Source organism: Pseudophryne corroboree, chromosome 6 (genome assembly GCF_028390025.1).
Source record: "Pseudophryne corroboree isolate aPseCor3 chromosome 6, aPseCor3.hap2, whole genome shotgun sequence".
Taxonomy (NCBI): domain Eukaryota; kingdom Metazoa; phylum Chordata; class Amphibia; order Anura; family Myobatrachidae; genus Pseudophryne; species Pseudophryne corroboree.
In genome coordinates, this window is record NC_086449.1 from 14769916 (window position 1) to 14786923 (window position 17008).

Below are 17008 nucleotides of genomic sequence, written 5' to 3' on the forward strand. Positions count from 1 at the left end.
TTGGCTACTTGCCTAATGCCACTACTAGCTGTGCAATAATGATTGACCAAGGGTAATCTTTTCTTCTCATGTTTCTTGCCCTTAGATTTTAATAAGGATTCTCTAGATACCGCTAGTCTTAGTTTTAGCACTCAAAAGGGAATTATATTCAAACCCTCTATCCAAAAATTTACAGATTCTGTCATCCATAAGTTGATCAGCTACAGCTATATTATTAAAAATGTACACAGCCCAGAGAAATTTCGAGTAAGATACCCTATATATGAGTGTTTTCAGATGAAAACTATTGGCATGGAGGATGGTATTACTATCTGTGGGTCTATTATACAATGCCGTATACAAACCCCCCCCTCCTGTAATGTAACCTCCACGTCCAAAAAATGCACTACATTAGCATCAATGTTGTAAGTGAACTTAACAGGATGATCAGGTGAATTACAGTATGTGAGTCAATGAAGGACACAAACTGTTCTCTACTACCTGTCCATATAATTAACAGGTCATCTTGTACCTGACATAAAACTTGATATACCGGGCTACCTCTCTAGCTCCCAATCATTTATATACTTTTCTGCCTCTAACATATATGCACTGCCATACGATGGGGCCACATTGGACCCCATCGCACAACAGAGAGTTGTTCCACATGGGGACAGCTCAGTACATCCTGAGGGAGACCATACTGAGAACAGTAGGGGCTATTACTGAACAGGACCACATTTTTTGTAAACATCTTGAATTATCCTCAACTCTCAGCATATGTTTATATGATTTATTGAACTGTTTGTATATTGGAAATAATGGGATTTCTGCTTGTTGACCCCTTGGTACTTATCTCTCCCTTTATGGTCTGATGAACTGGAACTACTGGTGGAGTATAATCCTGTGTGAGAGGTTATGGATCCAAATGTTACCATCAGGGAGAAAAAGACCTACCTTATATGCTTGCTTTATTGTTCAGTTTGTGAGTACATACAGAAGTGGGCATCCCCTGATATATATTTTCTTCAAGGAAGGCTACACTAGTAGACACATAGGTCTAGATGATATGCCTGATTTGATGTTGAGTACAACGGTGAGGGGGCATCCCCACTAACAATATAAGCTTCATACTCCACGAGGTGTTGCTTAAGTTACGGATTGCATAAGACTGTATTACACGAGGATATTTTGTATTTTTTACTTCTCTTTATGTGAATTTCGCCATTGAAATGGGAGAAGACGACCCCACCCTAATAGAACCTAAGGGAAGTGTGGTTAATGTATATGGCATTAGCGCCTTTGCATGGTGTTGAATCATTTTTCTATGTTTAAGATTTATGGACTTGGGACAATAGGTGTGATCATTTTTATTAAATTATTGCAAATCAGGCTGCTTATTGGTCAAACAAGAAGGCACCATATTTTTCCATCTTTATCATAGAATATGTTCTCTGTTATTGAGATATTAATGTATAAGATCATACTCACACACTTTTCTGCATTACGCACTGCAACATCTGAACCATAACATGGTGTGATATGTAGCTCTATAGTCAGTAATTCTACAGGAAACACCAGCCTCATGTTCAGTGAGTTCTTGTTTATCTGAAACCAGTGATGTTTCATAATTTGTCAGCTTACTTGTAGTGATTTAAAAATTCAAAAGAAGCCGGCAAATTATTGAAAATTTTTAAATACTGAGATGAAGATCATGTAGATTAATTCTTGATGAATTTATCAAATGCTTTATGTATGTCTTTATTCCTGAAGCTATATATGAAAGGGTTAATCAATGGTGTTACCACAGTGTACAGCAGAGACAGGAATTTAGTTAGATTTAGTGAATTTGCTTTCTTAGGAACAGAATAAATGTTTGATAGTGCTCCATAAAATATACAGACAACGACCAGGTGGGAGCTGCAGGTAGAGAAGGCCTTATGTCTTCCAGTAAGGGTTGGGATTCTAAGGATGGCGGACACAATATAAATATATGAAATAATAATGACAAAAAAAGGAATGATAATTAATGGGATTGAAAGCAAGTTAGATTCAAGTTCAACTACATAAGTATCTGAGCAGGACAGTTCCAACAAAGGGTCATAATCACAGAAAAAATGGTCAATCACATGTGGTCCACAAAATGATAATTTAAATATTGGTATAGCTTGATTTAGTAGCAGTAAATAACTTAAAACCCAGCACATTATAACTAATTTAAAGCAAAGCATGTGACTCATTATAGCAGTGTAACGCAGCGGGTTACATATGGCCAAATAGCGGTCATAAGACATCACTGTTAGAAGGAGACACTCTGAGCTTTCTGAGGAACAAAAGATTAAATACTGAGTGATACAGCCCAAAAGAGAAACGAGGCCTCCATCATAGAGGACAACATAAAGCATATTGGGAACAATATCTGTAGCCACCAAAATGTCAGACAGAGAAAGTTGAGTAAGGAAGAAGTACATAGGAGAATGGAGATTCTTGCTGTGCACCACCAATGAGACGATCAGAAGGTTCCCACATATTGTCACCCAGTAAATCACAAGGAACAGAGAGAAAGTTAAAACCTTATGTTGCTGGAGACTTGGAATTCCTAATAGCAATATTTCTGTGATTTCTGTTCTGTTTCTCACCTGGAAGGTAAAAAAAGAGCGGAAGTATTTAGTGGTACATATATGTTTATGTACAAGTCTATGTGCTTTATAGAGGTCAGACTGAGAAATAGCATCAACCCTGGCTACTGAGCTTAACAAAAAAGCCAAAGCATAATGATGCAAGTGTGGTGGAATTCAGTCTCTAAGGAGTTGGAAAATTATTAGAAAAAAAAAATATATTTTCTATGGGTGATCTACTCTCTTCAGCTAATTAAATCTACCTAGATCAGGTATTCACTCGTCTGTACTCAAGGCACACTAACAGTCCAGGTTTTAGTTAGTGTGCCTTGAGGAACAAGGTTGGGTATGCCTGTCCTAGATCATTAAGTGATCTCCACAAGAAAAGCACTAAGCATTTTCAGGTTCAATACATTTTGTCACAAAAATAACTACAGGCAGGAGATTCCAATCAATGTGTTTTATAATCTCTCTAAAGAGCATTCACTGAGCACAAACAGGATAAGGCATGCATCAGGCTGTAGGATAAGTCATGAATCATGAGTAGATTTATGTGAACACACTTTAATTGACACTTATAACACTTGTCCACCCAAGTCCCAGGTCTGACCCAAGAGACCCAACAGCACTGCCAGAAACATTGTCCGCACAATTATTCTTCCCATGGTGTAAAAGGGAGCCAGGTCTGATGACCCGGATTATCTATTTACACTGCCCTTTAATCTGGGTCTTTATCGGGACCAAACTGCAAAATATCCAGATTGGATTCCTGGGTCACTGGACCTGGATTAACCTTTTTCCACTGAGCCACAACCCGGGTTATCACATCAATAACCCAGGTTTAAGTGGCAGTGGAAAAGAGGTACTATTCTTACAACTGAACTAGTGTGGTTACGCAATATAATAGATAACTTGGGGTACATTGCAGATAATGAAATAATAAGAGGTATTTATTTTTGATATTTACTTCACAATATCCTGTATTTCTTTACTTATTATTTGTTAAATAGTATATAAAAAGCTAACATAATGAATTCTTGCAATAAAAAACATTTGGTTAGTTTTAGAGATGAGCAGGTTCGGATCTCTGAGATCTGAACCCCCCCAAACTTCACGATGCAGTCCTGTGCTTTACTGGAGCACTGTTCTGTGTGCTGTAAAAATACAGGGGTGTTGTAAAAATACAGGGGTGCTGTGAAAATACAGGGATGCTCTGTCCCTGTCCAGTATTCAGTTGAAATACAGTGGTGTTGTAATAATAAAGGAACACTAACCCTGTCCTGTATGCTCTAGAAATACTGGGGTGTTGTAAAAATAAAGGGGTACTGTGAAAATACAGGGGTGCTGTGTCCCTGTCCTGTATGCTGTAAAAATACAGGGGTGTTGTAAAATTAAAGGAACACTGGCCCTGTCCTTTATGCTGTAAAAATACAGGGGTGTTGAAAAAACACAGGGGTGCTGTGAAAATACAGGGGTGCTGTGTACCTGTCATGTATGCTGTAAAAATACAGGGGTGTTGTAAATATAAAGGAACACTGGCCCTGTCCTGTATGCTGTAAAATATAGGTGTGTACTAAAATACAGGGGTGCTGTGTCCCTGTCCTGTATTCTGTAAAAATACAGGGGCGTTGTAAAAATAAAGGAACACTGGGCCTGAATACAGCGGTGCTGTAAAAATACAGTAGTGATGTGTCCCTGTCCTGTATGTTGTAAAAATACAGCAGTGTTGTAAAATAAAGGAACACTGGCACTGTCCTGTATGCTGCAAAAATACAGGGGTGCTGTAATAATAAAGGGGCACTGTCCTGTGAAATGGAGAGCAATCATTTGGATGAAAGAATAGAGAAAGATCAGGAACCACTTCCACTTCCTAGTACTAGTGCTGAAGCTGCTGCTGTCACCAGTCATGAGATTGATGATGCAATTCCATCAACATCATCTGCTAAGGCTAATGCCCAATGTCATAGAGGGCATGTAAAATCCAAGAAGCAAAAATGAATAACCCCCCCAAAAAAAATTATCTGATGAGAAACATAAAATTGGCAATATTCCATTCACGACACAAATTGGCAAGGAAAGGCTAAGGCCTTGGCCTATGTTCATCACTGGTGGTTCAGCTTCTTATGAAGATGGAAGCCCTCCTACCTTTCAAATAATTTAAAAAATAAAGCTTATTAAAGCACAGGAAAAAACATCTTTGCATTCAGACTCAGATTTCACAAATCCCCAAGGAGAGTCCAAGTGTGTCTGCGGTTGCGTTGTCTAGGCCTGACCTTCCCAAGACTGTATGGAAAGAGGTAGCTCCTACCACCATTTTCACACCCTCTGCAAGTGCTGGGAGGAGCACCGTCAGTGCAGTTGCTGATATTGAGATTGAGGATGTCACTGTAGAAGTACACCAGGATGAGCAGGATATTGGCACTGAGGAGGAAGTTGATGATGAGGATTCTGATGGTGATGTGGTTTGTTTAAAGAAGGCACCAGTGGAGACAGCTGTTGTCCATGGGATGATAAAGGCCATTGTCATGTCTGGGCAAAATACCAAAAAATCCACCTCTTCGGTGTGGAATTATTTCTCCACAAATCTGGACAACAGGTAAGAAGCCATGTGCTGCCTTTGTCAATCCATAATACGTAGGGGTAAGGACGTTAACCACCTAGGAACATCCTCCCTTATACATCTCCTGCAGCGCAATCATCATAAGTCATTGTCAAGTTCAGAAACTTTGGGTAAGAGTGTAAGCAGTCCACTGACACCTAAATCCCCTTTTCCTGTTGTATCCAAGCTCTTGCAATCCACACAACCAACTCCCTCAACGTCAATTTACTCCTCAGTGAAGATCGGAAGCAGTCCTGCAGGCCATGTCACTGGCATAACTGATGAGTTCTCTCCTATCTGGGATTCCTCCAGAGGATCCTTGAGTGCTATGCTTACTGCTGCCACTGCTGTTGTTGCTGCTGGGAGTCGATAGTCATCCCAGAGGGGAAGTCGGAAGACCACTTGTACTACTTTAACTAAGCAATTGACTGTCCAACAGTTCTTTGCGAGGAAGATGAAATATGACAGCAGTCATCCTGTTGCAAAGCATATTACTGAGGCCATAACAACTATGCTGGTGTTAGACGTGCATCTGGTATCTGCATTACTGCAGTGGGATTTAGACAGTTGATGGACATACTGTGTACCCAGTACCAAATCCCATCTAGATTCCACTTCACTAGGCAAGCGATTCCCGGACTGTACAGGGACATTAAGAAAAGTGTCCTCAGTGTCCTCAAAAAGGCGGTTGTACCCACTGTCCACTTAACTCTGGAAATGTGGACAAGTGGAGCAGGGCAAACTAAGGACTACATGACTGTTGCAGCCCACTGGGCAGATGTATTGCCTTCTGCAGCAACAACAGCAGCGGCACCAGCAGAGGCATGTCACAATTGCCAACTTGTTCCTAGACAGGATACGCTGTGTATCACCAGTTTCCGTAAGAGGCACACCACTGAGAACCACTTACAGAAACTGAGGAACATCATCGCACAATGGCTCACCCCACTTAGAATCTCCTAAGGATGTATAATATCTGACACCACCAATACTGTGCGAGCATTACATATGGGCAAATTCCCACACGTCCCATGTTTTGAACACACAATTAATTTGCTGTTGCAGAACCTTTTGAAAAATGACAGGGGCATGCAGGAGATGCTGTCGGTGGCCCAAAAAATTACTGGGCCACTTTTCAACATTCAGGGACAGCGTGCCAAATACTGGAGCACTAGCAAACACTCTCGAACCTGCCCTGCCATCACCTGAAGCAAGAGGTAGTAACGAGGTGGAATTCAAAAGGCCATTCAAGCCTATTTATCCACCTATGACATAGGCAAAGGAGGGGGAATGCACATGACTCAAGCACAGTGGAGAATGATTTCCGTGTTGTGCAAGATTCTCCAACCCTTCGAACTTGCCAAATGTGAAGTCAGTTCCGACACGACCAGCTTGAGTCAGGTCATTCCCCTCATCAGGCTTTTGCAGAAGCAGCTGGAGAAATTGAAGGAGGGGCTAATACAGAGTGATTCCGCTAAGTATGTGGGATTTGTGGATGGAGCCCTTCATTCACTTTGCCAGGATTCAAGGGTGGTCAATCTGTTGAAATCAGATCATAGATTTTCGCCACCATGCTCAATCCTACGTTTAAAGCCTACATTGTATCTCTCTTTCTGGTGGACACAAGTCTGCAGAGGTGCAAAGACCTGCTGGTGAGAAAATTGTCAGCGCAAGCAGAACGTGACACACCAACTGCTCCTCCTTCATTTTCTCAGACAATTGGTGCTTAGGGTAAAATAATACAATTTCCTAGATGACCGCTGGAGGTGATGCAGGGCAGTCAGAAGCAAGTTTTGACATCTGGTCTGGACTGAAGGAGCTGCCAACAATTACTAACATGTCTACTGTCACTGAAAATGATGCTGTCACCATTGAAAAAATAGTGGAGGATTATGTCGGGTCAGCATTCAATTACGCATGTCAGACAGTCCGTATGTATACTGGCAGGAAAATGAGGCAATTTGGAGGCCCTTGCACAAACTGGCTTTATTTTACCTAAGATTCACCCCCTCCAGTGTGTACTCTGAAAGAGTGTTTATTGGAGCCAGTAACCTTGTCAGCGATTGGAGGAGGAGGTTACTTCCACAAAATGTGAAGAAGATAATGTTCATCAAAATTAATTATAAATTCCCCTAGGAAGACCTTGACCAGCAATTGGCTCCAGAAAGTACACAGGGACCAAAATAATGCTCTGTGGGGACGAATTAATGCTCTGTGAGGATGAGAATGTAAATACTGAAAGGGGTGAGAAATTGGTGGATGAGGATGAGGATAACATCTTGCCTCTGTAGAGCCAGTTTGTGCAAGGAGAGATTAATTGCTTCTTTTTTGGTGGGGGCCCAAACAAACCAATAATTTTAGCCACAGTCGTGTGGCAGACCCTGTCGCTGAAATGATTGGTTTGTTAAAGTGTGCATGTCCTGTTTATACAACATAAGGGTGGGTGGGAGGGCCCAAGGACAAATCCATCTTGCATCTCTTTTTTTAACTTTGCATTATGTGCTTTTTTGGGGAATAGTTTTTAAAACTGCCATCCTGTCTGCCACTACAGCGCCACTCATAGATGGGCCAGGGTGTTTGTGCCACCCACTTGTGTCACTTAGCTTAGTCATACAGCGACCTCGGTGCAACCTTTTGGCCTAAAAACAATATTGTGAGGTATGAGGTTTTCAGAATAGACTGGAAATGAGTGGAAATTAATGTTATTGAGGTTAATAATACTGTAGGATAAAAAAACAAATTCTGTTATTTTAGCGGTGTTTATGTTTGTTTTTTTAAAAATCCAGATCCAAAACCAAAACCCAAAACGGTGGTTTTGGTAAAACCATTCCAGATCCAAAACGCGAATGGAGAACCAGATCCAAAGCCAAAACACAAACCTCGAAAAGTGTCCGCCGCACATCTCTAGTTCATTTTTATTTGAGTTATAAGAAATATAACACTAATTACATTCTTCTAGACAATGCTATTGAAAATCCTTTTTAACATATAATTTAATTGTGTTTTTTTTATAACTATACCCTGAGGTTGGGTACATGAGAGTGTTGGGAAATATATGTTAGCTAAAATAGCAATCTGTGATCTTTTCTATTCACTGGTAGTTGTATACATATACACACCTCTTTGGCATAGGTGGTCATAAAAGTTAAAATCTTGACTGGCTATTGTTATTATTATCCTTTATTTATATGGCGCCACAAGGGTTCCGCCACGCCAAATTACAGAGTACATAAACAAATAATCAAAACAGGAAAACAGCAACTTACAGTTGAAGACAATATAGGACAAGTAAAGGGTAAATACACATAGCTACATCAGCAGATTACACTGAAATAAGTATCAGGTGGCAGAAGACTGCTGGAGTTGATGCAGTTGAAGATTATTAAAGTAAGAGAAAGGATAGGCACATGAGGGAAGAGGGCCCTACTTGTGAGAGCTTACATTCTAAAGGTGAGGGGTAGACAGACAAGGGGTGACAAAGACGGGGTACATAGAGAGCGTAGAACAGAGGGTTAGGATGAGATTTGGCAGGGTTTGGTGAAGAAGTGGGTCTTGAGAACCCGTTTGAAGTTTTGTAGAGAGGTGAAGAGGTGAGGTTAAGGAGTTTAGAGGCAGGGGATTGTGTAGGGATATGAATAGGAATGTTGAAATTACCTAGGATAATGGAGGGGATGTCAGAACAGAGGAAGTGAGGAAGCCAGGAAGCAAAGTTGTCAAGGAATTTGAAGGCAATGCCAGGGGGCGGTATATGACAGCTACTCTAAGATGGCTTGGTTGGGAGACTTCCGGTTCCGGGTGCATGGAGTGAGGATCGTGCTCTCTCAGCTCCGCTCCTAGCCCGGCTGACTATCACCTTTTTCACGGCTTTACCAGCCTCCACGAGCCAGCCCCGGTCACCGGCGCTACCCGCTCGCTTCCCGACATGGACAAATTTGTCTCCTTTTCTCAGGCGCAGCGATCGTCACAGCAGACGCTGCGGCAGGTGAAACGTGGCACCAATCCCAACATGGCGCCGGACCTGGACACACACGCTGCATCTCCGGCCAGCAAGAAGTCTGCTGCAGATTCGGGCCCAGACACAGCCCCACAACCTCTTAAGGGTTCTGATGCTCCACTCACCTATACTGATCTGGTGGACGCCATCACATCCACGATGGGTCCTCTCCTTACAAAAGCGGTGAGTGACATCACTGCTCAGGTTCAGCAGCTGATCACGAGGTTCTCAGGCAATGAGAATAGAATAGCTGCTATAGCCCATAACTTAGCTGATTTGCAGTGTGAGGTTAAGCGTCTGGAGAAAGATAATTATGCTCTCATGGAGGATATTGAAAATCGTTTGCGACGGTACAATGTGCGTTTGGTCGGGCTGCCCGAATCCCTTAAAGGCCCTGAACTGGAGACTTTTGTTAAAACCACACTGCCACAGCTACTGGGCATACAACATGCATGCAGAGATATGGTTATCGAAAGGGTGCACCGGGTAGGCCCCCCCCACGTCCCCATGATTCCCGCCCACGGGTTACGCTGTTTAAATGCTTAAGCTATACCCATAAGCTTGAAATCTGGAAAGCCTCCAGAAAATTACCTGTCATCAATTGGGAAGGGAAGGAGTTGAGGATCTTTCAAGACTTTTCAGCAGAATTATCAAAAGCGAGAAAAGCTTTTTCTCCCATATGCTCTCAGCTCGTTGCCAACAAGCAAAAATTTTCCCTGATTTACCCAGCGTAACTCTGTATATTCTATAAATATAGACACTATGATTTTCTCACTCCAGCCGATGCTGCTTTTTTTCTGCAAGAAACTGATCATGACCTTACGTCTGACATAACAGATCCGTCCCCACAGCAAGATGCGCGTTAATGATATTAGCATATTTCTATTTGATACCTCCCTAGGTCTTAAGTTTGAATTCATTTGGACTGGTTCATATCCATATCCCTGATATAGTGGACCAGGCTTGGAGGGAGCTTGCTCCGGGTGTTAAGTTACGAGCTTCTCCGTATTTCCACTACTGTTTTCCTTTTTTTCTTCTTTTATGTCCAGAAGTTGAGTACTAGGACACGTACTATGTTTAACGCGCGGCGCATGTTTTTTTTTTTTTTTTTCATTTGCTACTCTATTTACAATTTCTAATGTTTTCCCTGTCTCTGTGTCCCCCTCCCTTCATGTTTCTTCCCTCCCCTTTACCCTACTCATATGGTTCAATGAATGCATCATATGTGTTTCAATGCCCATTTGCTAGGTTTGGCTCAGTTTCAATATCACTTCCCTCTTCTACGCTATGTCTACTCTACGCATAGGTTCTCTGAACGTAGGAGGTTTTAATTCTCCTGCGAAGTGGAGAAAGATTTTAGTTTACCTTAATGCATTGAAATTGAATGTGGTTTTTGTACAGGAGGCACATCTAATTCCTTCTGAAATGGTGAAGTTGCAAATGTTAGGGTGGAAATTACTTGATTTCTCGTCATATAATTCGAAGGCTAGAGGAGTAGCTCTCCTTATTAAAAGCAATATTTCATATTCCCATATCGCATCTCAAACTGATTTGGAAGGTAGATACACAATTACCCAGTTATCACTATTAATTCCAATGTGTACACCTTTTGTAATGTATATGCTTCTCCTATCTATTCCAAAGAATTTTTTCACACTCTGATTGCTAAATTGACGCCATTTATGGGTGACCCTATGGTAGTCTGTGGGGACTTTAATTTAATCTCAGACACTTCCCTAGATAAATCAACACCCCCTAAACCTCAGGCTGCTCCCAAAAATTACCCAGGCTTGGGGTCCCGCAATTTGCTACCCAATTATCCTTAGTAGACGCATGGAGATCCACTAACCCCACGTCTAGAGAATATACATGCCTCTTCACAGCATACCAAACGTTTTCAAGAATTTACTATTTTGCAATCCTTGTTCGCAAGAATGTCCTCAGTTATAATCGAACCCATATCTGTCTCAGACCATGCCCTTCTTAGATTAGACCTCACTTTGTCTGACGAACAATCCTCCCATTCCACTTGGTGTTTTCCCACTCACCTTCTCTCTTCTAATGATTTTAAATCAATGTTACTGGACAGCTGGAGGGATTATGCAGTGAATAACAGTGAATGTGCAGCTGCAAACCCTCCAATCTACTGGCAGATGGCTAAAACGGTTCTTAGAGGCAACATTATGTCCTATGTGTCTAGGTTGAACAAGGCATATGCAGCTACCTACCTGTCCTTGCAATCCTCCCTTACCTCAGCTTACTCAGAATTCCAACGCGTCCCCTCCTTGACGAACAAATAGAACTATATACAGGCAAAAACTCACTTTGATGAGTTTCTCCACAAAAGGGGAAATAAATATCTCTACCGTATTAATTACCGATACCATCGTTTTGGGAATAAGATAGGTAGACTCCTTACTAATATTTTGAATGGCTTTAGGCCGTCTGTATTGGTTCACCCCCTCAGGAGACAGGATGGTAGCCTCACCTCTTCCAATAAACAAATAGTTGATATGATGTCTCAATTCTACACTGACCTCTATTCTGTTCCTACTTCTTCTTTATCCCCTCCCTCTGTACCTTCTGGAAAACAGGAATTTCCGTGGCCCACCTTGCCTTTCCCCGCCATCTCTGCTGAGGTGAGTACAGCATTGACTGCACCAATCACTCCCACGGAGGTCTCTCAAATTATATCATCCCTCAAGGCCACTAAAGCCCCTGGACCAGATGGCTTTGGAGGCAGCTTCTATAAGGCACTACATTCAGAGATATTGTCCACACTAGTAGACTCATTTAATCATATACTAATGTCTGACTCTATCCCACTCTATTTTAATAATGCATATATCAAATTGTTACCTAAACCTGTCCGGGATTTATCTTTGCCCGGATTTTATAGGCCAATCTCACTACTTAATTCTGACTATAAAATACTGACCAAACTCCTAGCCAATAGATTAAAAAATGTCCTCCCATCCATTATACATTCATCCAAACTGGATTTATCCAGGGTCGGCATTCGGTTCTCAATGTTTGGAGGTGATAGCAGAGATCCAATCCCTACAAAATTCTACTGGAGACTCCCCCTCCGGGGTGGTGGTATCAATGGATGTGGAGAAAGCCTTCGATCTGGTCCTTTGGCCCCATTAATTTGACTCTTTATCTCAATTTGGCTTTCCCTCCGCGTTTATTTCATATATTAAAATTTTATATAATAACGCAGTTTCCCAAATCCTGTGTAATGGACAAATTTCCAATTGCTTTCCCATTTGTAAAGGTACCAGACAAGGCTGCCCCCTCTCCCCTCTACTGTTCGCCATCGCCATCAACCCCCTCGCCATCGCACTTCGTTACTCTCCTGAATTTAAAGGCATTCGGATTTCCTCTCAAGAAATCAAGATCTTACTTTTCGCAGATGATATGCTGCTGTTCGTTTCTGATCCCCTGACCTCCCTTCCGCACATTCTGGGGATGATTTCTGATTTTGGGAAATTCTCCGGATACAGAATTAATGTAGACAAGTCTGAGATTTTACCTATTGGCACTTACTCTATGGATCTTCAGTCTTCTAACATATTTTAAAAATTTTGGATTTCCTCCTCATGTATCAAATACTTTGGAATTTATATTCCCAATACTCTAGATAAATTGTATACTCTAAATTTCACTCCCTTCATTCATAAGGTTACATCCCTTCTACATACATGGACTTCCCTACCTCTCTCCCTCTTGGGCAGAGCCGCTGCAGTTAAGTCAATAATTTTCCCAAAACTTCTTTATGCTATTCAAATGCTGTCCATTGCCTTGTCCAACAGAGATATACTACTTATTAAATCCTCTATATCCTCCTTCCTATGGAAAGGAAAAAGGCCTCGTCTTGCCTATAATAAATTGACCCTTCCTAAACACCACAGAGGTCTTGGCATACCTGACTTTAAAGCATACACCTTAGCTGTGTTCTTTAGATATGCCAGTGATTGGCTGCTGTTGCAGTCTACTTACACCGATAACTCACTTGATCTGGCTGTCTTTCACTCCTACTCCCCAGCTGCGCTGCTGCATCTTAAAGCATCTGACATTCCTAACACTGTATACACAAATATTCTATTCAAGGATACGCATTTTTGCTGGATCAGTCTGCATAAAAAATTTAGAGAGAACTTTAAGTACTCCCCTTATCTCACTATCTGGGGTAATCCAGGTTTCTCCCCTTCGATTTATAATCCCACCTATCAGATTTGGAAGGAAAAAGGCATTCTTCTTGTGAACAAGGTTTTTGACCCTGGTGGCACCCTACCTTTCCCTACCTTTCAGGATTTACAACAATCTATTACACTTCCCAACAGTCATTTTTATTTTTACTTGCAACTCAGGCATTATATACAATCTCTGCCTCTACCTTCTACACCCTCCAAATCTATAATTATTCTTCTTAAGATTCTGCAAGCTAATATTCATAGGGCATACAAGGTTAAACATCTATATGTACCTTTAACGGATGGTAGTTTCACGGCAACTCTACACTCAAATAACATTCTATCCTCTTGGAAGCTAGATATCTCACCTTCTCCAGATAATTCAGATCAAGTCCTTGCTACTTACACTAAATCCTACAAAATTCTCAGATCCGCATATCTGCAAGAAGTACATTTTCGTTTTTTGCACAGAGCATATATAACACCGGCACAGCGAAAAATGCATGTCATCCTCTGAATGTGGGCTAACAAATGCTAAATTTTTCCACTGTTTCTGGGGTTGTTCAAAAATATATAGGTTTTGAAATAAAATCCTTTTGTATTTACAGTCTATTATTGGTGTACGGTTGCTGGCGGATCCAACTGCATGCCTCCTACTTAATTTTAATAAATGGCCTTGGACAAGGACACTGAGAAAATAATACCTTTTCTTCTGACAGTGCTAACCTTGGCTAAGAAAATTATATTAAATCATTGGGTTAAAAAATCAGCTCCCACTATCCAAGAACTCAAAAAAAAAATGCTTTATTTTGATATTAGATCGATCCTTCTGAATGAGGACATTTCGATGTCTTCCTTCCATAAAAAATAGGACTTATTTATCTCAGCCTTAAATACGGACTCTCGTTGCTTGATTTCTCAATACTTAGGTTCACATGACTGGTATAGAGCGGAGGGCATGCTTTTGTTTCCGTCGGTAACTATATCATGAATGCATCCATCCACGACTTAACCACTTCATTGATTAGTGACTGTACACCTTCTTTTTGTACTTTGTACCTTTACACCTTTGTACATTAAAATAGGCCTTCATCTAATCGGCAGTGGGCCAACTAGCTATTTACGTCTTATTGAAAATCTAATGCTGTATATAGCAATATATGATATAACCATGCCTGTTACGATAATTCCCTTCCCTCCCCACCCCATGATGTATCTGTCCTGTATGTGTCTCTTCCTATTCTTATCTATCCTCTGTCACGAACTCATTGTATTTGATTGCTACAGTATTCTATGTGTGTTGCAACTTATTTATCTGAGTTGATTCTCTGTTGAGTCTATGAAAAATCTAATAAAAAGATATATGAAGATGGCTTGGTTGGAAGAGGCATAGAGCATGGACCTCAAATGTAGAGAATGTAATGGACGGTTCTGGTGGTATGAGTTGGTAGGAGTAACTAGAAGGTAAAAGGATCCCAAACCACCCCCATGGTGACCACCAGGTTGGGGTGTGTGTGTGAATGTGAGGCTCCCAACAGAGAGAGCAGCAGGAGAAGTAGTGTCAGAGGGTGTAATCCAGGGATCAGTTATGGATAGAAGGTGTAGGGAGTTGGAAATAAAAAGGTCATGAGTGGGGACCAGTTTGTTTCAAACAGATCTGGCATTCCAGAGGGCACAGGAGAGGGGAAAGGAGTCTGTGTAGAGATGTGAATGAGATTATCATGGTTGCTGTAGTGGTGAGGTGAGATTAACTTTGAGGGCAGGGATGATGAGAGAGTAGTGATGGTGCGGGTGCCTGAGCTAGGAAGGGAAACTGCATGAGGTGAGCAGGGAGGGAGGTCAGTGTGATGTGAATGGGGGTGTTGGGAGAGGACAGGGAAGGGAGAGAGGGAGCAGGGCTGAGTTGTGGGGTAGCATGACCATGGAGCAGAGGTGAATTAAAGTGGGGTAACAGGAAAGGAGGGGGAAGGAAATAGAGGGATGTAGGGGAGACAGAGGAGGGGAGAGAGGAGGAGGTGTAGGAGATTAGGAAAGAAGGCTAAAGATACATGATTAGGTAGACACTCAGTGATGTGGGGAGTAGAAGAAAACCTGGAGTAGGTAAATAGGTTGAGAGAAACTGGAAGTAGGAGAGGAGGCTGTAAGGGAATCAAAGCAGAAGAATTGCAGAATTGCAGGTGAGAAAAGCAATGTAATGGGTGTAGATTTAGTTTGAAGTGGATCAAAACTGTATATAAAGTGGGTGCAGAAATGTATTTGGACTGGTAGAAATGAGAGGATTGTGAGAGGGTTAAAAAGCAATGGTAATTCTAAAAGGAGTTTTAAGTGTTTGTAGGTAAAATTGCATTGGTGCAGCTGTTCATAAATAAAAGATTACAAAAATACAGATAAAAGCATTTGTTGGTAAAATGGATGGTCTTTGAAATGTCCAAATAAGGTAGTTCCGTGCTATTTAATCATATGAAACAATCAGGAGGCGAGTGATATGAAGAGTAAGTGACTCACATTTGTTATTAGTTCCTCAGTTTTCTGTGTTTTGTTAGATTGGTGTGCTTCTGTTTTCCTTCTTTTTCACTTCTAATGAATGCTGATTGACTGCTTCTGTTATGTGTCAATTTTATCTCACTTTGATACAAATGCACTTCGATATTAAGTGCACAGTCAACCTGTTTTGCACAGCCTATAAAATAGAACGTAAGTAGAGGAATACTGCAGGTGAAACTAATAATTGGAATCTACAACCACTCCCCACCCCCTAGAATGCCAGGCAGTAAATGACCTTACAAAAACAGACAGGCAAACCACATAGATAATAGCTGGGTATATACAATTCAAAGCTAAAGACAGTACATTCAGAATGAGATACTGTACTATGCAATAGTGTTCCAATTTGCATTACCTAGCAATTTCAGCCTGACCTACAGAAGTATAATGCAGCAGAATATGTTGGTGGTAGTAGTTGCCTGTAGATGACAAGAAGAGACTACATACTGCCCATGGTGACCACCGAGCCCATTACATATATTCTCAGGAACATACCGAGTTAATGGCACTTACCTCTACTGCAATATGATGGTGTGCATTGTGTTCTGTGATATTTGCCTCCCCATTATAATATGGTGTCAGGTCACCCATTCCTGCATTAGTTGGCATTCAATATACTGTACGTATTTTAGTATCATGTAATAAGAAGTGTCACTGTTTCTGCTTTCCCTATAGAGACAACGGAACGTCTTACCCACAGCAGGGAGAGACAATGGATGATAATCGGCTAGTCCTTTTATAAATGTAATGTGGAGACTCAAAGGGCCTGTTTATTCTCTACAAATCTCATGTTTATTCCTTGCCAATTTAGATCTGAAGCTACACAACCTCTAGTGGTTTGTAAAATAAAATAATTATAATAAGAATAATATTTAAATCACGTTTGTGAAAATTAACTCCAGTTAAAAATAAATATTTTGAAGTCTTCTATATAGTTGCTGATATTGATATTAATGATTGGTAATAATAATAATAATGCTAAGAATGATAATGGTGCTTTGTTGCATGGTGACCTTGACTGACCCTTGGACTCACCCTTTGTGTTCTTAATACATATTTGACTTTTGCCATTTCATAA

At 41.1% G+C, this 17008-nt stretch overlaps 1 protein-coding gene across 1 annotated transcript; it reads right to left on the reverse strand.

Annotated features, from left to right (window-relative positions):
* Window positions 1-1700: 1700 nt before the first annotated feature.
* LOC134934006 (olfactory receptor 5A2-like) lies at window positions 1701-16521 on the reverse strand. Its single transcript, XM_063929531.1, has 2 exons — window positions 16444-16521; window positions 1701-2618 (listed from the first exon to the last, which is right to left on the reverse strand). The coding sequence occupies exons 1-2, from the start codon at window positions 16519-16521 to the stop codon at window positions 1701-1703; spliced, it is 996 nt and encodes a 331-aa protein (XP_063785601.1).
* Between the last annotated feature and the right edge of the window lie 487 nt (window positions 16522-17008).

Bases quoted from the DNA above. Each gene is read 5' to 3' on its own strand.
- LOC134934006 (XM_063929531.1), bottom strand. From the start codon at position 16,521: ATGGGTGACCTGACACCATATTATAATGGGGAGGCAAATATCACAGAA. The intron at 2,619-16,443 runs GTAAGTGCCATT...TTTACCTTCCAG, and splicing joins ACCATCATATTGCAGTAGAG to GTGAGAAACAGAACAGAAAT.